General features: G+C 39.8%; 2 protein-coding genes across 4 annotated transcripts in view; both read left to right on the forward strand.

Moving 5' to 3' along the window:
* catip (ciliogenesis associated TTC17 interacting protein) overlaps nucleotides 1-1,824 on the forward strand; it is a 38,331-nt gene extending 36,507 nt beyond the window's left edge. Inside the window, exon 9 of the mRNA XM_061935267.1 lies at nucleotides 215-1,824. Within this exon, the coding sequence (XP_061791251.1) occupies nucleotides 215-403 (189 nt within the window). The 3' untranslated portion in view covers nucleotides 404-1,824. The remainder of the gene's footprint in view (nucleotides 1-214) is intronic.
* A 1,694-nt stretch (nucleotides 1,825-3,518) lies between these two features.
* casp8 (caspase 8, apoptosis-related cysteine peptidase) overlaps nucleotides 3,519-26,096 on the forward strand; it is a 39,504-nt gene continuing 16,926 nt past the window's right edge. The window contains exons 1-4 of one of the 3 annotated variants that reach the window (XM_061935285.1): nucleotides 3,519-3,636; nucleotides 12,030-12,173; nucleotides 12,313-12,488; nucleotides 19,495-19,600. In XM_061935285.1, coding sequence (XP_061791269.1) covers nucleotides 12,066-12,173; nucleotides 12,313-12,488; nucleotides 19,495-19,600 — 390 coding nt within the window. In that variant the 5' untranslated portion in view covers nucleotides 3,519-3,636; nucleotides 12,030-12,065. Of the gene's footprint in view, nucleotides 3,743-12,029; nucleotides 12,174-12,312; nucleotides 12,489-19,494; nucleotides 19,601-26,096 lie in introns of all 3 variants that reach the window. The other 2 variants (XM_061935288.1, XM_061935278.1) reach the window with 2 other exon arrangements.

Here is a 26,096-nt window from a genome sequence, read left to right on the forward strand (position 1 = left end):
AATGACAGTACTGTGGTCAGGTGAGGCATGTATGTATACTCTTTTGTGACATTTTTACAACTTTCACAACAAAATCCATCCCAGACCTCCACCATTGTTTTATCCACCTGGTCTGAGTGTATTGTAGTAGAACCAGGTATGACCCACATACCACACCTCAACGGCTCACATTGTCTGCAGTAAATAACGCAACTCACCTTGTTAATTCCTGCAGGAGGAGCTGAGGGCCGACCACGCTTCATACCTGACAGATCACCCGGAGATCCGTGCCCTCATATCTGACTTCCTGCAGTTCCTGCTATTGAAGAAACCCGACGACGTCTTCCAATTCGCTCGAGAGTACTTTCTCCCCTTCGCCCCCCACTGTGCCGCAGACTCAAACCTTGACGACTCATCACAATGAAATACCCCCTTCTAAAAATCACTTTTATATAACCTAAAGTCACGATTCACACATTTATCAGTATTATAGCTTGTTTTTCAAATTGTTTATGTTGGTGTACGTACAGGAGGAAGGGGATTCACATGACCCCATATGTCACAATTTACCCGACACATGAAACGTGACGAATTTGGAGCGTGCACTATTCACTTTAGCTCCAGATGGCGGTAGGGTGTTGAATAGCTTACAGTGTGTTTTGTGGCAAATTCTAACTTTGTCAACAGCGTCAGTCGCTATGTAGAGTGGCGCTTTCCTTCATTTTCAGCAGACTGCATTGCAAAATCTTACACACGATCCACAAGAATTGGGCCAAATGAACGCCTTCCATACTGTATTCAATTTATAATGTTTTTTTTATGAATATTGATTTAAGGCTTGACTCACTATACCAGGAATGACCTGTTGTTGACTTCATTATAGACCCTCGTTAATTCACAACAGTAGGATACTTCAGGGACATACATAAAATTGGAATCTGAAACTCCTTTTTTCCCCCATTTGTCCCTGAAGTGGATGTTAATTTCAAAATGCATTTCTAAAACATGGCACAAGAGGGCGACGTTTTGTAAAATATTCTAACTTTGACAAAAGCGTCAGTTGCTATGTAGAGTGGCGCTTTCGTTCATTTTGAGCAGACTGCATTGCAAAATCTTACACATTATTCACAAGAATGGGGCCAAATGAATGCCTTCCCTACTGTATTCAATTTATAATGTTTTTTTTTAATAAACTTGACTCACTATACTGGGAAATATCTTCTGTTGACTTTATTGTAGACCCTCATTAATTCACAACAGTAGGATACTTCAGGGACATACATAAAATTGGAATCTGAAACTCATTTTTTCCCCATTTGTCCCTGAAGTGGATGTTAATTTCAAAACGCATTTCTAAAACCTGGCACAAGAGGGCAACGTTTTACAAAATATTCTAACTTTCACAACAGCGTCAGTCGCTATGTAGAGTGGCGCTTTCCTTCATTTTCAGCAGACTGCATTGCAAAATCTTACACATGATACACAAGAATGGGGCCAATAGAATGCCTTCCCTACTGTATTCAATTTATAATGTTTTTTTTAAATAAACTTGACTCACTATACCGGGAATGACCTGCTGTTGACTTTATTATAGACCCTCATTAATTCCCAACAGTAGGCTACTTCAGGGACATACATAAAATTGGAATCTGAAACTCCTTTTTTTTCCATTTGTCACTGAAGTAGATGTTAATTTCAAAATGCATTTCTAAAACCTGGCACAAGAGGGCGACGTTTTACAAAATATTCTAACTTTGACAACAGCGTCAGTTGCTATGTAGAGTGGCGCTTTCTTTCATTTTCAGCAGACTGCATTGCAAAATCTTACACATGATACACAAGAATAGGGCCAAATTAATGCCTTCCCTACTGTATTCAATTTATGTTTTTTTTATGAATATTGCTATACCGGGAATTACCTGCTGTTGACTTTATTATAGACCCTCGTTAATTCACAACAGTAGGATACTTCAGGGACATACATAAAATTGGAATCTGAAACTCATTTTTTCCCCATTTGTCCCTGAAGTGGATGTTAATTTCAAAACGCATTTCTAAAACCTGGCAGAAGAGGGCAACCTTTTATAAAATATTCTAACTTTGACAAAAGCGTCAGTCGCTATGTAGATTGGCGCTTTCCTGCATTTTCAGCAGACTGCATTGCAAATCTTACACACGATCCACAAGATTGGGGCAAAATGAATACCTTCCTAGCTGACTGTATTCAATTTATAATGGTTTTTATTTTATTTTACCGGGAATTACCTGCTGTTGACTTTATTATCGACACTCATTAATTCCCAACAGTAGGATACTTCAGGGACATACATAAATTGGAATCTGAAAATCTTTTTTTTTCCATTTGTCCCTGAAGTGGATGCAAATTTCAAAATGCATTTCTAAAACCTGGCACAAGAGGGCAACGTTTTACAAAATATAACAACGCGTACATGTAAATGTGTTTTCAAAAATAAAATGGTGATATTCTCCGGATGCCGTTGATTTAAAACAATTATTCGAGAAACATTGATCCACTGCAAAACAACTTTTTTTGGGCTGAAATGTGGGAATCGGGAGGGAGGCATCCGAGGCTTGACTGTAGTCCAAATGAAATGCGCATGCGCAGGTTCACAACGACGATTTTGCCCTGACTTTCAAGAACACATTGTTGCGCATGCGCAGTTTCACAACGACGATCGCCCTGACTTTCAGAACACGATGTAAAGTAAATTAAACCGTTTCGTCCCCGTTAATGTCCGAATAAATTACCTATTTTGTTATTTTATAGGTCCGTGGATGTTATATCGTGTTTTGTCTATACCTTATAAATGTGTGACGTCATTTTAAACAACCAGCGCTGCTTTTCTTACTGGTGAGTCGACACCACGTTGCCAGACGTGCGATAATTGTACGAACAAAAATGACAAAAGTCCTTAATCCATCCATTCATTTTCTTCTGCTTGTCCCTCTCGGAATATTGTACGATAGTTCGACCCCTTTCACGTCATGGCAATACGCAAAAACTAATACAATTCACTGCGTTTATCTCATGTACCTCTTCGTAGCCAAGTAGGGGTGCTGTTTGTTTATTTGACGGTAAAACGGCATTATAAGATACGCTATACATATTCTATGGTAATTGTATACAGTAAAATCTCGTCTGTAGTACCAACCTCGTCATGTCCGTTGTGTCCTGAGCAAGACACTTCACCCTTGCTCCTGATGGGTGCTGGTTAGCACCTTGCATGGCAGCTCCCTCCATCAGTGTGTGAATGTGTGTGTGAATGGGTAAATGTGGAAGTAGTGTCAAAGCGCTTTGAGTACCTTGAAGGTAGAAAAGCGCTATACAAGTACAACCCATTTATCATTATTTATTTAAAACGGCATTATAAGATACGCTATACATATTCTATGGTAATTGTATACAGTAAAATCTCATCTGTAGCAACAAAAAAACGGGTATTAGCGATTATTTTGACCAAAATACGTTAGTTTAAACTTTTGGTCCGATAGTGTCATTTCAAACCTGGCAACGCAAAAGTCGACAACACTGCACAGCATTTCCGCTTTTCCAAAGTGAAACTAGCTTCCAGCCAGCATAGAGTTCACATAGAGTTTGACAGTCGACGTTTGCCTGACTTAAATAAGCTGCCAAAAGTAAGTTTCCTCCTGTACGCAGATAATAATACGTACATTTGTCTCCTGAATGAGGAGGAAAGAGACTCGCAGTCGTTCTGACATCGATGAATTAACTCAAACTTGAGTGAGTATGGCAATGTTTCGCTAACTTTCAATAACTTTTGTGATGTCGGCATTTAGCGGTGTATACTTTGACTAATTATAGTTGACTAATTTTATAATTACATCATATTTGAGCGAAACAAATTGTGTGGGTGGATTTTCTGCTTCGTCACTCTGACGTCAGACTAGGCGACTAAGTTAATGACGTCATTACGGAACCCAAAACCCGGAAGTTTGTTTGATAACTCATTTGCTTGTTGACTCTTGTCTCGGCTCCAGTCGTGGTCAAAAGTTTACGTACACTTGTAAAGAACATAATGTCATGGCTGTCTTGAGTTTCCAATCATTTCTACAACTTTATTTTTTTGTGATAGAGTGATTGGAGCACATACTTGTTGGTCACAAAAAAAAAAACATTCATGAAGTTTGGTTCTTTTATGAATTTATTATGGGTCTACTGAAATTGTGAGCAAATGTGCTGGGTCAAAAGTATACATACAGCAATGTTAATATTTGCTTACATCATACTTGCCAACCTTGAGACCTCCGATTTCGGGGGATGTGGGGCGTGGTCGGGGGCGTGGTTAAGAGGGGAGGAGTATATTTACAGCTAGAATTCACCAAGTCAAGTATTTCATTCATATATATATATATATATATATATATATATATATAAGAAATACTTGACTTTCAGTGAATCCTAGCTATATATATATATATATATATATATATATATATATATATATATATATATATATATATATATATATATATATATATTTATTTATTTATTTATTTTATTGTATGTATGTATATATATATATATATATATATATATATATATATATAAAATAAATACTTGAATTTCAGTGTTCATTTATTTACACATATACACACACATAACACTCATCTACTCATTGTTGAGTTAAGGGTTGAATTGTCCATCCTTGTTCTATTCTCTGTCACTATTTTTCTAACCATGCTGGACACCCTCTCTGATGATGCATTGCTGTGTGGCACGCACAAAAGTGATTTCATCAAATGCACTAGAGTCTGGAATCTTCCATCTCTTCCTAGCATGGCCCAAAACCGGTCAATCTTTGCATCCTGAGGAAGATCTTCACTGCCAAGCACTTGGTAGTCCACTACTTCTTCCCGGAGGCTATCCAGGTCCAATCACAGCTGCGGCTTGGAACTTAGAAGCGTATTTCTTCATCTTTCTCGTCGTCGGCGTCGCCACGGCTGTATCTTCCTCGTTCTTCTGCTTCGTCTCCTTGTTGTGTGCGCAGTTGTGCACTGCACTCTCTAAAAGCCGTAGATGTTATTGTCACATATTGCCCCATTGTCCCTCATAACTGCCTTCTCTTCGGTGCAATAACCCATTCCACCAACCACCCTGTTTTTGTTTTGTTTTTTTGTTTTTCATGTATATATTCATTTCACACCATATTCATTGCACTTCTACATTTTTTATATTATAACATTGTTTTTCTAGCATGCACACATCGCACTGTATGGAATGGCCTCAATCTCGTTACCTTGCGTAATGACAATAAAGCTGATTCTGATTCTGATTCTGATTCTGATATGCATGTACAGTAGATGGCAGTATTGTCCTGTTTAAGAGTGTCACAACATTGCTGTTTACGGCAGACAAACTGCTTTACGGTAGACGAAAACGTGACTGCTGTTGTTGTGTGTTGTTGCCGCGATGGGAGGACGTTAATGAAACTGCCTAAAAATAAACCCACATAAGAAACCAAGAACTCGCCCTCGATCATTCTACAGTTATAACGTGATTGGGCAGGCACACTGTTTATATTGTGGGAAAGCGGACGTGAAAACAGGCTGACACGTCACTCAGGTCCGCATGGAGCTGGAGGGGGCGTGGCCTCCAGCTCCGCCTGAATTTCGGGAGAAAATTTGTCCCGGGAGGTTTTCGGGAGAGGCACTGAATTTCGGGAGTCTCCCGGAAAATCCGGGAGGGTTTGCAAGTATGGGTTACATGTCCCTTGGCAAGTTTCACCGCAATAAGGCGCTTTTGGTAGCTATCCACAAGCTTCCGGTTGAAATTTGGACCGAACAGCTCAATTTTTGTTTCATCTGACATCACATGGACAAAGATAAGACCTTCTGGAGGAAATTTCTGTGGTCGCATGAAACAAAAATTGAGCTGTTTGGCCACAATACCCAGCAATATGTTTGGAGGAGAAAAGGTGAGGCCTTTAATCCCAAGAGCACCATACCTACCGTCAAGCATGGTGGTGGTAGTATTATGCTCTGGGCCTGTTTTGCTGCCAATGGAACTGGTGCTTTACAGAGAGTAAAAGGGACAATGAAAAAAGTTAAAGTACCAATGATTGTCACACACACACTAGGTGTTGCGAAACTATTCTCTGCATTTGACCCATCACCCTTGATCACCCCCTGGGAGGTGAGGGGAGCAATGGGCAGCAGCGGTGGCTGCGCCCGGGAATCATTTTTGGTGATTTAACCCCCAATTCCAACCCTTGATGCTGAGTGCCAAGCATGGAGGTAATGGGTCCCATTTTTATAGTCTTTGGTATGACTCGGCCGGGGTTTGAACTCACGACTTACCGATCGCAGGGCGGACACTCTAACCACTAGGCCACTGAGTAGGTTGAAAAAGGAGGATTACCTCCAAATTCTTCAGGACAAGCTAAAATTATCAGCCCGGAGGTTGGATCTTGGGCGCAGTTGGGTGTTCCAACAGGACAATGACCCCAAACACACGTCAAAAGTGGTAAAGGAATGGCTAAATCAGGCTAGAATGAAGGTTTTAGAATGGCCTTCCCAAAGTCCTGACTTAAACGTGTGGACAATGCTGAAGAAACAAGTCCATGTCAGAAAACCAACAAATTTAGCTGAACTGCACCAATTTTGTCAAGAGGAGTGGTCAAAAATTCAACCAGAAGCTTGTGGATGGCTACCAAAAGCGACTTATTGCAGTGAAACTTGCAATAAATATTAACATTGCTGTATATATACTTTTGACCCAGCAGATTTGCTCACATTTTCAGTAGACCCATAATAAATTCATAAAAGAAGCAAACTTCATGAATGTTTTTTTGTGACCAACAAGTATGTGCTCCAATCACTCTATCACAAAAAAATAAAGAGTTGTAGAAATGATTGGAAACTCAAGACAGCCATGACATTATGTTCTTTACAAGTGTATGTCAACTTTTGACCACGACTGTAAGTGGTTATAATAACAAGAAAAACCAAGCTTAAGCTCCAAATTATTATTCAAATCCCGCCAGGAAGAAGAAGCTGTTGTGGCGTGCATACACACACTACGTCATGGCGTCACACGTTTCATTGATTGATTAATTGAGACTTGTATTAGTAGATTGCACTGTACAGTACATATTCCGTACAATTGACCACTACATGGTAACACCCGAATAAGTTTTTCAACTTGTTTAAGTCCACGTTAATCAATTCACGTGACAAGCGCAACGACCCTTTCAAATTCAAAGTCTTATCTTTGACATTCACATGTGTTGAGAAAACTCCTCTCTCCACGATTTTTACACAGTCAAGAAAAGTCATAGTTCGTCTCATGACAAATGAACACACCTTCATTCCAGACTTATGCACTTTTGCCTGACTTAGGCGGGGTGGGTGTGTCCGCAGGCTGGATGGGAGAATATAATAGAATAACTTAAAGCAGGTAAAAAAACACCTTGAAGGGGAACTGCACTTTTTTGGGAAATTTGCATAACATTCACAATCATTATATAAGACAAGATCTCATATGTTTTTCTTTGTTTTTTGCATTCTTACTACTAAATAAACACTAATAAAAGTCGGGTAACAATAAAGGGAATGGAATTCACTCTGTTCCGCCATTAAAGAGCTCTAAAAAAAACCTCCATCAATGTTTTATATACATCCCGTAAGTAGTAACGGGCATATTCATAATAACATGTAATATTTACACAGTTTGGTCATTTTCACAGACACATCATAACATTTGCTATTTCCTTCAAAAACAACTACCACCACTACTAATTATGGCAGACTTCATGAGAGACAACAAAGGCTACTTTGGAACAAATTATTAACCAGAAGCTTGTATTTTTTAGGCTGAATTATTAGATAATGAGGTCATTAGAGACAACAATCTTAACGTCATTGGTCTCAGCGAAACCTGGCTCAAACCAGATGATTTTTTGCACTGAATGAGGCATCTCCTTCTAACTATACGAATGCACATATTGCCCGTCCCCTTAAAAGGGGTGTGGGGATCGCACTAATATACAATGAAAACCTTAACCTTACCCTCAACCTAAGTAATAAATATAAATAATTTGAGGTGCTTACTATGAGGTCTGTCACACCGCTGCATTTCTACCTGGCTGTTATCTACCGCCCCCCTGGGGCCTATTCGGACTTTATCAGTGAATTCTCAGAGTTTGTCGCTGATCTAGTGACGCACGCCGACAATATAATCATAATAGGGGACTTTAATATCCATATGAATACCCCATCGGATCCTCCGTGCGTGGCACTCCAGACTATAATTGATAGCTGTGGTCTTACACAAATAATAAATGAACCCACGCATCTCAAGTACCGGTAATACGATTGATCTAGTGCTTGTCAGGGGTGTCACCACCTCCAAAGTTATGATACTCCCGTATACTAAAGTAATGTCCGATCATTACCTTATAAAATTCAAAGTTCTGACTCATTGTCAAAAAGCTAATAATAATAATAATAATAATAACTGCTATAGCAGCCGCAACATTAATGCTGCCACAACGATGACTCTTGCTGGCCTACTGCCTTCGGTAATGGCACCATTCCCAAATTATGTAGGCTCTATTGATAACCTCACTAACAACTTTAACGACGCCCTGCGCGAAACCATTGATAGTATAGCACCGCTAAAGCTAAAAAGGGCCTTTAAAGGGCGTACCCCATGGTTTACAGAAGAAACTAGAGCTCTTAAATTATCATGTAGAAAGCTGGAACGCAAATGGCGCGCGACTAAACTTGAGGTTTTCCATCAAGCATGGAGTGATAGTTTAATAACTTATAAACGCATGCTTACCTTAGCTATAGCTAAATATTACTCAAATCTCATCCGCCTCAACAAAAACGATCCTAAATATTTGTTCAGTACAGTAGCATCGCTAACCCAACAAGGGACTCCTCTCAGTAGCTCCACTCACTCGGCAGATGACTTTATGAATTTCTTTAATAAGAAAATGTAATTCATTAGAAAGGAGATTAACGACAACGCATCCCAGCTACAACTGGGTTCTATTAACACAGATACGACTGTATATACGACGGATATTGCCCTCCAAAATAGTCTCTCTCTTTTTGATGAAATAAAATTAGAGGAATTATTACGGCGTGTAAGTGGGATAAAACAAACAACATGTTTACTTGACCCACTTCCTGGGAAACTTATCAAGGAGCTTTTTTCAATATTAGGTCAGTGCTAAATATTATAAACTTACCGTATCACTTTCCTCTGGCACTGTTCCCCTAGCATTCAAAAAAGCGGTTATTCATCCTCTACTCAAAAGACCTAACCTCGATCCTGACCTCATGGTAAACTACCTTCCTGTTATTTCGAAAATCCTCGAAAAAATTGTTGCACAGCAGCTAAATGAACACTTAGCGTCTAACAATTATTGCATGTCCACACCTTTAAGTCAGGACTTTGGGAAGGTTATTCTAAAACCTTCATTTTTGCCTGATTTAGCCATTGCTTTACCACTTTTGACGTGTGTTTGGGGTCATTGTCCTGTTGGAACACCCAACTGCGCCCAAGACCCAACCTCCGGGCTGATGATTTTAGCTTGTCCTGAAGAATTTGGAGGTAATCCTCCTCTTTCATTGTCCCATTTACTCTCTGTAGAGCACCAGTTCCATTGGCAACATAATACTACCACCACCATGCTTGACGGTAGGTATGGTGTTCCTGGGATTAAAGGCCTCACCTTTTCTCCTCTAAACATATTGCTGTGTATTGTGGCTAAACAGCTCCATTTTTGTTTCATCTGACCACAGAACTTTCCTACAGAATGTCTTATCTTTGTCCATGTGATGTCAGATGAAACAAAAGTTGAGCTGTTCGGCCAATTAGCAAGAAGAAGGCGAAATTTACTACTCGAAGACTTGGCCCTGTAAAAGTCGCTAACAGCACTTTTAAGTGGAAAAATGGCGCACAATTGCACGGATTCTGGCTTCGCAGCATTCTCCAACTTAACGTGCCTTCATCCGAGATGCGCACTTTGGGTGGAGCAAGCTTAATTGTGGGTGCTCCCTGTCAAATCTGTCCTTCCGCGTATTCTCCATCAACTTAAAGGGGAACTGCACTTTTTATTTATTTATTTTTGCCTATTATTTCACGATATTTAGGAGAAACATGAAGACAGATGTGGTTTTTGTATGTGTTCTAAATAGTAAATAAACGTAAATAAAAGTATACTTACAATAGAGTCAATGGGAGGTCCTCTTTTCCGCCCTCTAAATAACCATCCAAAAAGCGCCAACAATAATTAATTGACATTATTGTTGTCCTGAAGAATTTGGAGGTAATCCTCCTTTTTCATTGTCCCATTTACTCTCTGTAAAGCACCAGTTCCATTGGCAGCAAAACAGGCTCAGAGCATAATACTACTACCACCATGCTTGACGGTAGGAATGGTGTTCCTGGGAACGTATTCTCCATCGACTTAAAGGGGAACTGCCCTTTTTTTTTTTTTTTAGAATTTTGCCTATTGTTTCACGATATTTAGGAGAAACAATAAGACAGATGTGTTTTTTTTAATGCGTTCTAAATAGTAAATAAACTTAAATAAAAGTATACTTACACTAGAGTCAATGGGAGGTCCTCTTTTCCGCCCTCTAAATAACCATCCAAAAAGCGCCAACAATAATTAATTTACATTATTATTGTCCTGAAGAATTTGGAGGTAATCCTCCTTTTTCATTGTCCCATTTACTCTCTGTAAAGCACCAGTTCCATTGACAGCAAAACAGGCCCAGAGGATAATACTACCACCACCATGCTTGAGGGTAGGCGTGGTGTTCTTGGGAACGTATTCTCCATCGACTTAAAGGAAACTACACTTTTTTGAATTTTGCCTATTGTTTCACGATATTTAGGAAAAACAAGAAGACAGATGTGTTTTTTTTAATTGCGTTCTAAATAGTAAATAAATGTATACTTACAATAGAGTCTTTTCCGCCCATATGGCCCCTCTAAATAACCATCCAAAAAGCGCCAACAATAATTCATTTACCTTATTATTGTCCTGAAGAATTTGGAGGTAATCCTCCTTTTTCATTCTCCCATTTACTCTCTGCACTGCAAAAAGTCAGTGTTCAAAAACAAGAAAAAAAAAATACAAAAATTAGGTGTATTTTATTTGAACTAAGCAAAATTATCTGCCAATAGAACAAGAAAATTCGGCTTGTCAAGACTTTCCAATACAAGTCAAATTAGCTAACCTCAATGAACCCAAAACTACCTTAAAATAAGTATATTCTCACTAATAACAAGTGCACTTTTCTTGGTAGAAAAAAAAATTAGACCTTTTTGCTCAATATGTTGAAAAATATTCTTAAGTTAATTAAATGCTAGTGCCATTATCTTGACAAAGATATGCGCTCGGCATCATGATTCTTTTTTTCATGCTTGAAGTAAGAAATTATTACTTTAAAAAAGTAGTTTTATACTTGTGAGTGTTGATGACGCAGCTTTGCAACACTTGATATTCTAGTTTCAAGCATGTTTTACTCAATATAGGTCATCAAATCTCAGCAACAAGCTGTAATATCTTACTGAGATCATTTAGGAGCAAAACCCTTAAAACAAGTAAAACACTCTAACATCAAATCTGCTTAGTGAGAAGAATTATCTTGTCAGACGGAAAATAAGCAAATATCACCCTTATTTGAGATATTTCATCTTACTTAGATTTCCGTTTTTGCAGTGAGTAAAGCACCAGTTCCATTGGCAGCAAAAACAGGTCCAGAGCATAACACTACCACCACCATGCTTGACTCTAGGAATGGTGTTCCTGGGATTAAAGGCCTCACCTATTCTATTTTTTGATTGCTTGAAGTTACGCACGTTCTTCTTATTTGTATTGTCCCATCCAGCCTGCGGACACGCCCACCTTATATACTGATAAGCGTTTGTATTCCATTTGGACCAAACTGGACACATTATTATTACATTGCTATAATTATAATAATTTATTGTTCACGTTTAATGTCCAGTTCTAACATGTGCGGTTTCCCCCTTTCTCCTGAAGGTGTGTCCTTTTTTCCGCCTGCCTCGTGGCGCCGGGATGGACAGGCACACATTGATGAAGATCACCGACCAGCTGGATTCCTCCGACGTGGCCTCCCTCTGCTTTTTGTGCCGTGATGTCGTCCACACGAAAAATCTAGAGGAAGTGAGAATCAGTTTTTTTTTTTTGCTTTTGGTTTATTTGTATGTGCCTTTTTTAATTTGTTAACTAACTACCGTATTTTTCAAGGGGGGCCAGTACATTTGAAATTGTGTTGTTCAGCTCCGGTGTTTTTCTAATGCAGGTCGACGATGCAAAGGATTTGTTCAACAGACTTGAAGAAAGAGGTCTCCTGGAGGACTGTGCATTTCTCGATGAGCTGCTCTGCACAGTCGGACGAGAAGATCTCCGCCGCCTCCTTTTGACGAACAGGCAGTGTGCGGCCGAAACTGATGCTACTCCCATGCTGTCTAATTACAGGTACAAGCAGGGTTTCCCGCTGCGCTTTGTTATTTAAGGCAGCCGCCTTAACAACAAAGAGACACCGCTTAAACTAAAGTCTTTAAAAAAAAAAAAAAACATTTTTTTTGTCCTGTCCAGCTTCTCAGGCAAATCATATAGTTGATGTCGATGCCCATATCGGCTGTCCAGATTTACTTTACAAAAGAGAAGTGCAAGATACTTCTCTTGTTGCCTTATTTGTATTTGACTTTATTAAATGTATTTATATTATCCTTGAGGTGAAGGCTAATTGGCTTTTAGCGTAACGTTAGCTCATTTTGCGGCGTGTTTGTGTGTGTTACGGACAGCAAAGCCCTGCCTGTCTGAGAGAAAGACAAGCATTTTTGACCTACAGTTAACAACTAAGTTATTTCACTCTACCTTTTTCTGTGTTGAAGCCGCAAAAAAGGACATTTTGTTAAATGAAGAGTTTCTGTCTCTGATAGTTGATATAATAATGTAACTGCATCATAAAGCCTACATGAACTCCATGGTGTTCAGGGATGAATAGTCTCTCCTATTGCTATTGTACTATTTTTTTCAGCTATAGTTCAGTGACGTGCGGTGAGGTTGATGGCTGGTGAGGCACTGACTTCATCACAGTCAGATTTACAAACATATGAACCCTAAAGAGTATCTTATTCACCATTTGATTGGCAGCAGTTATCGGGTTATGTTTAAAAGCTCATACCAGCATTCTTCCCTGCTTGGCACTCAGCATCAAGGGTTGGAATTGGGGGTTAAATCACCAAAAATGATTCCCGGGCGCGGCGCCGCTGCTGCCCACTGCTCCCCTCACCTCCCAGGGGGTGGACAAGGGGATGGGTCAAATGCAGACGACAAATTTCATTACACCTAGTGTGTGTGTGACAATCATTGGTACTTTAACTTAACTTTAACTTTACACATACAAACTGTAGCACACAAAAAAGCACATTTTAAAAAAAAAACATTATTATGGTCTTACCTTTACTTATAAATGAAGTCCACAACTAAAGCCCTCACTTAAACTTTCCACGTGCAAGATTGAATCTATTTAAAAAAGTGTAACCGAGGGTTTATAAATGTCGCCTATACTGTATGAATCTACAAAATAACAAACACGGAGGCTCCAGTTTACACAAGGACCACTTTATTTACCTTCTTTCAAAAACCTCTGCTCCACTGTCATCACTTCCGCTCTTAGCGCCTTCAAAATAAGAGCTCAAGGCATATATTGTATAACAGCGCATAACAGGGACTTAACATCACAAAGAGAAAAGCCCATGAAAATAGGTTACAAAAGTTATTTAATAAGAAGCCAAAAAGTGTAAAAACAATAATGTTCGTGTTGGAGGAGTTGTGAATTAGGTACACCTGCAGTCTGCAGGTGTACCTAATGTTGTGGCCCTGCAGTCATTCACAACTCCCCCAACACGAACATTATTGTTTTTGCACTTTTTGGCTTCTTATGAAATAACTTTTTTAAATAGATTCAATCTTGCACGTGGAAAATTTAAGTGTGGGCTTTAGTTGATATAATAATTCTACGGCGGGAGTGCAGGAGGCGGGATTACTGGAGCCTCAGCCAGTGCGTCTTTTGCAGCCGTTTTATGATCGCTCAGCACAAGAAATACTTTACACACATACAGTTGTTGACAAAATACACTGTACATTGTATACCTCAGCTAACTAAACTATGAAAATTTATAATATAGTTCATATAGCAATACAGTCTCACTGCACAGCAGGCCAGCAGTTAGCCGAGTCCGGAATCCATGTTGAGGCAATGAGTGACGTGCCTCAACTGGCTGCTGTTCACCGCACCGTCTCTTCTCAGTATTTGAAAGGCAAATGTGAAAATTCAGCGATTTTGAATAAAAATAATCTAAAACTGGTGAAGTTAAATGGAAAATAACTTTATAGTATAATCACTGGATACATATAACAATTTAATTAATTTTTTTTCTTTTTACATTTTTTTTCTTTCCATGATGGCAGGTGAGGCCCCGCCTCACCTGCCTCTAGTGACTGCACGTCACTGCTATAGTTACATTCATCATTAGTGATGTAGCAGCCTAGTTTTGAATGGCAGGGTCCCTGCTGTCACATGTTGATAAAAATATAACATTTACATAATAAAAATCAACTACAGGCTTCCCAAATGCTGTAATAAATTAAGCATGATGAGTTGAGCATATGTCAGCACTTTTAACTCTTTTTTTTCAAACGCTTATTTACAGTAAGTCATTAATTTGACTTAGTCATTAATTTGTCTTAGTAAGTCAATATTTACTAAGTCAAAATAATGACATACTTAGTACCTCAGGTAACTAGGACTGTATGGTGTTTTGTTTTTACTTTACGGGAAAAATATCGAGATATGTATCGTATATTGCCATTCAGCATACGGAGCGGAAAACACAACCACAAATTGTAGGGTTCTCCACGCGACGAAGCCGGCCAACTTCACCGCAGTCTGTAGTCTATTGCCCCCCCAGGCAGCGATGAGATGGAGGCGTGATGGTGGCGACAGGCCAAATTACACTGTTCCTTACACCCACCCAGCCCCTTCCCCGTCCGTCCGCCTGTCCCACTGTATAATAATATGAAGTTTATAACTTAGTGCTGTAACGTGGTTATTATTTAAATCCGATTAATCACAGGTTGCTGCGGATTCATTTTGAATAAATCGCAATTATCCATCCATTTTCTACCGCTTGTCCCTCCCTGGACAAGTCGCCACCTCATCGCAGGGCCAACACAGATGGACAACATTCACGCTCACATTCACACACTAGGGCCAATTTAGTGTTGCCAATCATGTATCTTTTTTTTTTTTTACCTACCGGAATTTTTTAGACTACAAGGTACATGCAAAATCCTTTCATGTTTTAAAAAATCAACAGTGAGCCTTAAAATGCGGTGCGCCTAATGTACGGATTAATTGTGGTTGTGCTTACCGACCTCAAAGCAATTTTATTTACCGTATTTTTCGGATTATAAATCGCTCCGGAGTATAAGTAGCACCGGCCGAAAATGCATAATAAAGAAGAAAAAAAACATATATAAGTCGCATTTTTGGGGGAAATGTATTTGATAAAAGCCAACACCAAGAATAGACATTTGAAAGGCAATTTAAAATAAATAAAGAATAGTGAACAACAGGCTGAATAAGTGTACGTTATATGAGGCATAAATAACCAACTGGTATGTTAACGTAACATATTAAGGTAAGAGTCATTCAGATAACTATAACATATAGAACATGCTATACGTTTACCAAACAATCTGTCACTGTTAATCGCTAAATCCCATGAAATCTTCTTCCTCGGTGTCGCTTCTAAACAATTCTGCCAACTCCAAAGGTAGACAATGCGCCGCTTCCTCTTCTATCGGTGCGTCGAGTCTCTTACATGAATGACATAAATAATATTATTTGATATTTTATGGTAATGTGTTAATAATTTCACACATAAATCGCTCCAGAGTATAAATAAACCTTAAAGGCACTGCCTTTGCGTGCCGGCCCAGTCACATAATATCTACGGCTTTTCACACACAAGTGAATGCATGGCATACTTGGTCAACAGCCATACAGGTCACACTGAGGGTGGCCGTATAAACAACTTTAACACTGTTACAAATATGCGCCACACTGTGAACCCACACCGAATAAGAATGACAAACACATTTCGGGAGAACATCCGCACCGTAACACAACATAAATGCAACAGAACAAATACCCAGAATCCCTTGCAGCACTAACTCTTCAGGGACGCTACAATATATACCCCCCGCTACCCCCAACCACGCCCACCTCAACCTCCTCATGCTCTCTCAGGGAGAGCATGTCCTAAATTCCAAGCTGCTGTTTTGAGGCATGTTAAAAAAAATGCACTTTGTGACTTCAATAATAAATATGGCAGTGCCATGTTGGCATTTTTTTCCATAACTTGAGTTGATTTATTTCGGAAAACCTTGTTACATTGTTTAATGCATCCAGCGGGGCATCACAACAAAATTAGGCATAATAATGTGTTAATTCCACGACTGTATATATCGGTATCGATTGATATTGGAATCGGTAATTAAGAGTTGGACAGTATCGGAATATCGGATATCGGCAAAAAAGCCATTATCGGACATCTCTAGCTGTCTCGATACCAATATTTTTGTACCGGTACCAAATGTATTATAATACTTTTCTAAATAAAGGGGACCACAAAAAATTGCATTATTGGCTTTATTTTAACCAAAAAAATATTAGGGTACATTAAACATATATTTATTATTGCAAGTTTGTCCTTAAATAAAATAGTGAACATACAAGACAACTTGTCTTTTAGTAGTAAGTAAACAAACAAAGACTCCTAATTAGTCTGCTGACGTATGCAGCAACATATTGTGTCAATTATACACCTTGTCAACATTATAAAGAACAAGCTGTAAAAATGGTATTATTAATATACTTGTTGCATCCATCCATTTTCTACCGCTTGTCCCTCTCGGGTCGCGGGGGGTGCTGGAGCCGATCCCAACTGCATTCGGGCGGAAGGCGGGCTACACCCTGGACAAGTTGCTACTTCATGGCAGGGCCAACACAGATAGACAGACAACATTCACACACTAGGGCCAATTTAGTGTTGCCAATCATGTATCATTTTTTTTAATCTAGAGTATTTTTCAGACTACAAGGCACACTCGAAATCCTTTCACGATAATGTTGTCCTGATACCAATATTTTGGTACTGGTACCAAAATTATTTTGATACTTTTCGGTACTTTTCTAAATAAAGGGGACCACAAAAAATGTCATAATTGGCTATATTTTAACAAAAAAATCTTAGGGTACATTAAGCATATGTTTATTATTGCAAGTTTGTCCTTAAATAAAATAGTGAACATACTAGACAACTTGTCTTTTATTAGTAAGTAAACACAAAGACTCCTAATTAGTCTGCTGACATATGCAGTAACATATTGTGTCATTTTCCATTCTATTATTTTGTCAACATTATAAAGGACAAGCTGTAAAAAATGATTTTTAATCCACGTGTTCATTTACTGTTAATATCTGCTTATTTTCCCTTTCAACATGTTCTATCTACACTTCTGTTAAAATGTAATAATCACTTATTCTTCTGTTGTTTGGATACTTTACATTAGTTTTGGATGATACCACACATTTAGGTATCGATTCGATACCAAGTAGTTACAGGGTCATACATTGGTCATAAATTAAGTTCTTGTGTGTCCAGGGACGTATTTCCTGAGTTTATGTATATAGTATGATTTTTTTTTTTTAAGAAAAAATATTTTGTGACAATAAAAAATATCAATGTAATCATAGAGATACGCGCCTGTACTTGGTATCATTACAGTGGATGTCAGGTGTAGATCCAACCATGGCATTTGTTTACATTGTGACGCCGGTGAGCTATTGTATCCTTCGGTGTGTAGTGAAGCATGTTTATCTATTCCTCGTCCTCCAGTGATAATGGTACTTGTAAGAAACTTACTTTATTTGTCGCCATGGAGGCGAGGATTAGTGATTTAGAAGTAGCTACAACACCTCTTCCTGAGGGCGTTTCAGTGTTATAACTTCACCTTTATCGTTAGTTTTTAAGCCAAAATGCGTCTGTTCTCCCTTTTCTGTGTACACACTGTGTCTGCTTGTAAGTACTCTGTGTGTGTGCGCTGCCGAACATGCTCCTCTGCTCGGAAAACCAGCAATGTCATGCCTGTAAAACTATATATATATATATATATTTGGTGAACCGGTACTTTTCCAATGTAGTTGTGGAGGTCTCGCTCCTCCGGGTTCCTTGGACCACCAATGACGGACATGACAGCCTCGTTCATCTTTGTGAACAATGATTTATTTTGCAAGAAATGTTCTTTGGGTTCTTTTTCAGTAATTTCTGTCCGTCTCGCTCTTCCTCTCGCTCGTGCTCGTTCTCGTCTTCCACCATCAACAACCCCCTCAGTCCTTCCCGACTGTTGCCTTTAACAGAGCGACAGGTGATCAGACAAACACTCTCAGCTGGGTCATCTACGCACCTGTCGCTGAGCTCGAAGCCTGTCCTGGCACACCCCGCTTCGCTGCAGGTCCGGAGGCCATGCCCCCCCACAGTAGTATAGTACCGTTTTTGATTCATTAGTAAGTTAAGTTAAAGTACCAATGATTGTCACACACACACTAGGTGTGGCGAAATTATTCTCTGCATTTGACCTATCACCCTTGATCACACCCTGGGAGGTGAGGGGAGCAGTGGGCAGCAGCGGTGGCCGCGCTCGGGAATCATTTTTGGTGATTTAACCCCCAATTCCAACCCTTGATGCTGAGTGCCACCGCGATACTATACTAGTACTGGTATACCGTACAACCCTATCGGAGCATTACGGCTATCGTAGCCAGACCGTGCTTCAACCTACGTTTACCTGCAGTGAGCAAACTGGTCCAAAAAGATGTCGCCTTAGCACAAACAATAACACACCTTTTCAGTGTCTGTTGAAAACCTGTTTGTTGAATTCAAAACATTATGGCCGTCAGCGAAGAAAAATCCATAAATTAGCCACACCGTGTTATAAGCCGCAGGGCTCGAAGCGTTGGGGGGGGGGGGGGGGGGGGGGAGCAGTGGCTTGTAGTATGTAATCTACGGTAATTGGAGGAGTGGTGTTTTTTTTTTTTCAACTCGTTGGCAATAAAATACAAACTGTAGATGCTAACATGCCCATACATGTCCCTTGTACTTGAATAAAGTGGACTTTTATATGCAGGAGGATTTGATGTTGCATCATCGATGTCGGGGTATTGCGAAATCCACCACGATGTCTGTCTTAATCAGTTTTAAATGATCGCAAAACCTTTGACAGCTTCTCTAGATTTCTTTGGGTACTTTGCTCTTTTTCCCCCCTTTTTTCTTATTATGTTTTATTCCTATTCCTAAATACTGTCTGTTATTAACACTTTTTTTTCAATTCTCTTATGTTTTTTTGACAGGGTGATGCTGTATAATATATATAATGACATCACTCAAGACAATATGGAAAGGATGAAGTTTCTTTTGAGCGGCGATCTTGGCAGAAGACAAATTGAGAAATGTAAAGTAAGTCACACTACTTACTATATTTTCAATGAAATTGTGGGTCGAAAAAAATAAAAATACATCACCGTCAATACCAGAAGCACTGTGGATTAGAAATATTAGTTGCAAAAACATATCTGAGGATTTAAATGTTTAGTCGGAGGCTTTAGAAATCACAGCAGATGTTTTCTTACACATGGAGCCGTGAGCTGGGTAGCGTTTGCTGTGGTCTGGAACAACATGGCACACAATCAGAAATGCAGCCAATATTACATACAGATAATGGGCGGCCTTGCTCCTCCGGGTTCTTTGGACCACCAACCACGGACATGACAGCTGCGTTCAGAGTTTTGAACAGTTTTTTATTTTTCAATAATCTGTCCTTTTTGAGCTTTTCCGCCATGTCAAAGTCTTTTCGCTCTCGCTCACGTTCGTGCTCGTTCTCCATCATCAGCCACCTCCTCTCCTTCCCGACTGCTGCCTTTAACAGAGCGACAGGTGATCAGACAAACACTGCCGCTGATCTCGAAGCCGGTCCTGGCACACCCCGCTTCGCTGCAGGTCTGCAGGCCACGCCCCCCCACACAAATATAAATTAATTATACAGAGGACATAAGTAAAGGAAATTAAGTTAACTCAAATATACCTACAAACGAGGCATAATGATGCAATGTGTACACACAGCCAGACTAAGTAGCATGGATTATTAGCACTCCGACAAGTCAATAACGTCAACAAAGCGCACCTTTGTGCATTCACGCACAGCTTAAAATGTTTGGTGGACAAAATGAGACAAAAGAGGAGTGGCATAAAGCGCGTCTTTCTGTGGCGGTGGCGGAGAAAGTTGTACACGTATACCAACTTACGGGGAGTTCAAGGACCGCCAAAATTAGTAGGACAAAACGGTGCTGGCCAAATACTCTCATTAGTGAAGCATAAAGACAAACATATTAAACAGTGGGCTTTCTAGCAATTAGGAAGGTTTGTGTCAGGTCAAAAAAGCTCACTTTTGTGCATTCACGCACAGCATAAAATGTTTGGTGGACAAAATGAGACAAAGAAGGAGTGGCATAAAGCGCGTCTTTCTGTGGCGGCGTCGGAGAAAGTTGTACACGTATACCAACTTACGGGAAGTTCAAGGACCGCCAAAATTAGTAGGACAAAACGGCGCTGGCCAAATACTCTCATCAGTGATAGCATAAAGACAAACATATTAAACAGTGGGCTTTCTAACAATTAGGAAGGTTTGTGTCATGTTGGTCCTCCTACAGCAACATTAGTAAAACAACATATATTTTTCCCTCCATCTTTTTTCATTTTTGAAAAAGCTCCAGGTAGCCACTAGGGCGGCGCCAAAGAGCCGTGGGTTGCTGACCCCCGTTTTAACATACCGTACAACTACGTGGAAGTAATATAATTGTGATGGGGGAAAGTCTTAATAATACATAGCATAACGTATATCTGACTTTGGAAGATTTTTCTAATTTAGAAGGTGTCCCACAAGTCACACTTGACTAACTACCGGTACACTAGAGCAAGCCGGGTCACAGGCAATTACAGAGTCTGCTAACCCTAACCCTAACCCTAACCCTAACCCTATCCGGGTGAGGAGTCAGTTAAGCTAGAACTAGCCAGCGCCAGGCTGGATAATCCCTGCACACATAGCCATTCTCTTAGAATAATACACAACTCACATAATGATTTTTCTGTTGTGACTGTGTCAGAGGTGGACATGCATTCTACTGAGGTGGCAAATTATGACGCGTTCAGTTTATCGCAGCACCAAGCAAACAATCTGAAAATTCCCGTCATATCAATTCCTAGATATGGTCGAAATTATTTAAAGTGCACAACGCATAATGAATGCAACATTATTAATATTGCTGCTACGGATAATTTCAACAAAAACTCCTCAAAACAGCCCACTACCTATAATATAGGCTTTTTAAACAAAAGATCATTGTCTGCTAAAACGTTATTAGTTAATGAGGTCATTAGAGACCAGCGAAACCTGGCTCAAACCAGACGATTTTTTTGCGCTAAATGAGGCATCTCCTCCTAACTATACGAATGCTCATATTGCCTGTCCCCTTAAAAGGGGTGAGGGGGTCGCACTAATATACAATGAAAACTTTAACCTTACCCCTAACCTAAATAATAAATATAAATCGTTTGAGGTGCTTACTATGAGGTCTGTCACACCGCTGCCTCACTACCTGGCTGTTATCTACCGCCCCCCAGTGAATTCTCAGAGTTCGTTGCTTGATTGATTGACAAGTAATAAAATACTGGGTAACACTTTAGTATGGGGAACATATTCACCATTAATTAGTTGCTTATTAACATGCAAATTAGTAACATATTGGCTCTTAATTAGTCATTGTTAAGTACTTCTTTATTCTGCATGGCCTTATTATACAACCAGTAAGCCATTAACTAAGAGTCTTCCCTCAATAACCTCATAATTATTGCTTATTAGTAACCCTATTTGTTCCCCTAGTGTCCAAATAACTCTAAATTAAGTCTTTGTTACTTTAATAAGCAACTAATTAATGGTGAATATGTTCCCCATACTAAAGTGTTACCAAATCCTGTAATTTGTCAAAATATCAAGAGAAGGCGACTGGTTTTTGAAGGCTTCAGATTATTACATTCCCTCATTAAAAGTTTATTTTCATATTATTTTACAATTTATTAATCTATACTTTAATTATTTAAAACTTTAGTATTCATGTGAATTTTTTGTTTTCCCTGATTTTTTTTAAAGTTTCTTTTCTAACCCTAATACTAGTATAGATTAGACCAATTGGTGCAAAATTGCCACCAGCTTGTGGACAAAGTGAGTAAAGCAGGTCAACAACCATGAATGAACAGCAATTTACTTGTATGACCCAATCCAAATGACCTTTTTCACTCACAAACCCACAGAAATAGTCAACGCACATACTCACACATGACACAACCTGCTCACTGAACTTCATGGATATTATTAACAAATGTCAAATCACTGTACATAACTCAAATTTCCCACCATTGAACGCCACTACAATGTATGATTGGAAAAAATGCACCTCACACTTAACCATGTTTGGCGCATTTTAGCTGCCTGATATTTCTGATTGAGTACAAAAACTTTACGGAAGTAAACAAGGTAGGAGTGGAACTTTCACATACTCTTTATATCCAATTATATTATAATCATTAAGAACATACAGTCATGGTCAAAAGTTGACATACATAATGTCATGGCTGTCTTGAGTCTCCAATCATTTCTATTTTTTGTGATAGAGTGATTGGCGCACATACTTGTTTGTCACAAAAAAAAATATCCGTGAAGTTTGGTTCTTTTATGAATTTATTATGGATCTACTGAAAATGTGAGCAAATCTGCTGGGTCAAAAGTATACATACAGCAACATACATGATCAATTTTGGTGATGTAGAAAAGTTACAATCAAACACAAATTAGCTTCATGGCATGGCCTCTTACCTTCATGTGAGTGATTATGATTGACGACACCTGAGCCCATTTAAATAGGGCTCATGTGATGCAGTCATTGGACTCGGTTACAAACGGGACAACGGGAAAGTCAAAGGAACTCGGCACAGATCTGAAAAAAACGAATCATTGAGTTGAACAAGTCAGGAAAGTCACTTTCAAAGCAGCTTAAGGTCCCAAGAGCAACTGTGCAGACAGTTGCTCGTAAGTGTAAAGTGCATGGCACAGTTTTGTCACTGCCACGATCAGGAAGAGAACCCAAGTTATCACCTGCTGCTTAGACAAAATTGGTCAGGATGATCAAGAGTCAACCGAGAACCACCAAAAAGCAGGTCTGCAATGAATTGGAAGCTGCTGGAACACAGGTGTCAGTGTCCACAGTCAAGCGTGATTTGCATCGCCATAAACTGAGAGGCTACCATGCAAGAAGAAAGCTTTTGCTCCAGAAGCGACACTTTAAGGCTCGTCTAAAGTTTGCTGCTGATCACACGGACAAAAATAAGACCTTCTGGAGGAAAGTTCTGTGGTCAGATGAAACAAAAATTGAGCTGTTTGGCCACAATACCCAGCAATATGTTTGGAGGAGAAAAGGTGAGGCCTTTAATCCCAGGAACACCATTCCTACCATCAAGCATGGTGGTGGTTGTATTATGCTGCGGGCCTGTTTTGCTGCCAATGGAACTGGTGCTTTACAGAGAGTAAATGGGACAATGAAAAAGGAGGATTACCTCCAAATTCTTCAGGACAACCTAAAATCATCAGCCCGTAGTTGGGTCTTGGGTGCAGTCATACTTGCCAACCTTAAGACCTCCGAATTTGGGAGATGGGAGAGGCGGGGTTTGGTGGTAGCGGGGGTGTATATTGTAGCGTCCCGGAAGAGTTAGTGCTGCAAGGGGTTCTGGGTATTTGTTCTGTTGTGTTTATGTTGTGTTATGGTGCGGATGGTCTCCCGAAATGTGTTTGTCATTCTTGTTTGGTGTGGGTTCACAATGTGGCGCATATTTGTAGCAGTGTTAAAGTTGTTTATACGGCCACCCTGAGTGTGACCTGTATGGCTGTTGATCGAGTATGCCTTGCATTCACTTGTGTGTGTGTGTAATAGCCGTATATATTATGTGACTGGGCCGGCACGCTGTTTGTATGGAGAAAAAGCAGACGTGACGACAGGTTGTAGAGCAGGCCTGGGCAATTATTTTGACTCGGGGGCCAAATTTAGAGAAAAAATGTGTCTGGGGGCCGGTATATCAGAATTTTAGGAACACTAATACAAAACCTTACAATAATGTCTGAATGCTAAAAACGTTATGACGGGCCGCATTAAAAAACAGAATGGCATTTAACATTTTTTTACTGAATGAGACACCCAGAATGTACATGAAAATAAAAATGAAGGATAAAACACTGAATATTGACGTCACACCCACTCTCCATCCACATATTTTACAATCAAGCGAAATGGAACAAAAATCTAAATGCGAAGGGTAAAAGAAAAAAAACCCACCTACAATCTGATATATGTGATATATTACTAAGCTTTAGAACTTTGTTGTAAAAATCTCCTTCCGTGTCTGTCCCTGACTCCCGCATTTCAACTAATTAGATGACCATAGTAACTATTGTATCATGCAAAACCGCAGATTTCAAGCATTGAAAGACTTGGTATAGTTGAAGACTTACGGTCATTAGAAAACATCACTGCACATCATAATGGCAGTTACACTTTACATTTTAAACATCTAAAAAAATTATTTGGAAATGTCCGGCGGGCCACATTGAAAAGCTTAACGGGCCGCATGTGGCCCCCGGGCCTTAATTTGCCCAGTTCTGTTGTAGAGGACGCTAAAGGCCTTTAAGGCACGCCCCCAATATTGTTGTCCGGGTGGAATTCGGGAGAAATTCGGGAGAATGGTTGCCCAGGGTGATTTTCGGGAGGGGCACTGAAATTCGGGAGTCTTCCGGGAAAATCGGGAGGGTTGGCAAGTATGGGCACAGTTGGGTGTTCCAACAGGACAACAACCCCAAACACACGTCAAAAGTGGTAAAGGAATGGCTAAATCAGGCTAGAATTAAGGTTTTCCCAAAAGTCCTGACTTAAACGTGTGGACAATGCTGAAGAAACAAGTCCATGTCAGAAAACCAACAAATTTAGCTGAACTGCACCAATTTTGTCAAGAGGAGTGGTCAAAAATTAAACTAGAAGCTTGTGGATGGCTACCAAAAGTGCCTTATTGCAGTGAAACTTGCCAAGGGACATGTAAGCAAATATTAAAGGCCTACTGAAATGCGATGTTTTTATTTAAACGGAGATAGCAGGTCCATTCTATGTGTCATACTTGATCATTTCGCGATACTGCCATATTTTTGCTGAAAGGATTTAGTAGAAAACATCGACGATAAAGTTCGCAACTTTTGGTCGCTGATAAAAAAGCCTTGCCTGTACCGGAAGTAGCAGACGAGTAGCGTGACGTCACAGGTTGTGGAGCTCCTCACATCTGCACATTGTTTGCAATCATGGCCACCAGCAGCGAGAGCGATTTGGACCGAGAAAGCGACGATTTCCCCATTAATTTGAGCGAGGATGAAAGATTCGTGGATGAGGAAAGTGAGAGTGAAGGACTAGAGGGCAGTGGGAGCGATTCAGATAGGGAAGATGCTGTGAGAGGCGGGTGGGACCTGATATTCAGCTGAGAATGACTAAAACAGTAAATAAACACAAGACATATATATACTCTATTAGCCACAACACAACCAGGCTTATATTTAATATGCCACAAATTAATCCCGCATAACAAACACCTCCCCCCTCCCGTCCATATAACCCGCCAATACAACTCAAACACCTGCACAACACACTCAATCCCACAGCCCAAAGTACCGTTCACCTCCCCAAAGTTCATACAGCACATATATTTCCCCAAAGTCCCCAAAGTTACATACGTGACATGCACATAGCGGCACGCACTTACAGGCAAGCGATCAAATGTTTGGAAGCTGCAGCTGCATGCGTACTCACGGTAC

Source organism: Nerophis lumbriciformis, linkage group LG03, assembly GCF_033978685.3.
Source record: "Nerophis lumbriciformis linkage group LG03, RoL_Nlum_v2.1, whole genome shotgun sequence".
NCBI lineage: Eukaryota > Metazoa > Chordata > Actinopteri > Syngnathiformes > Syngnathidae > Nerophis > Nerophis lumbriciformis.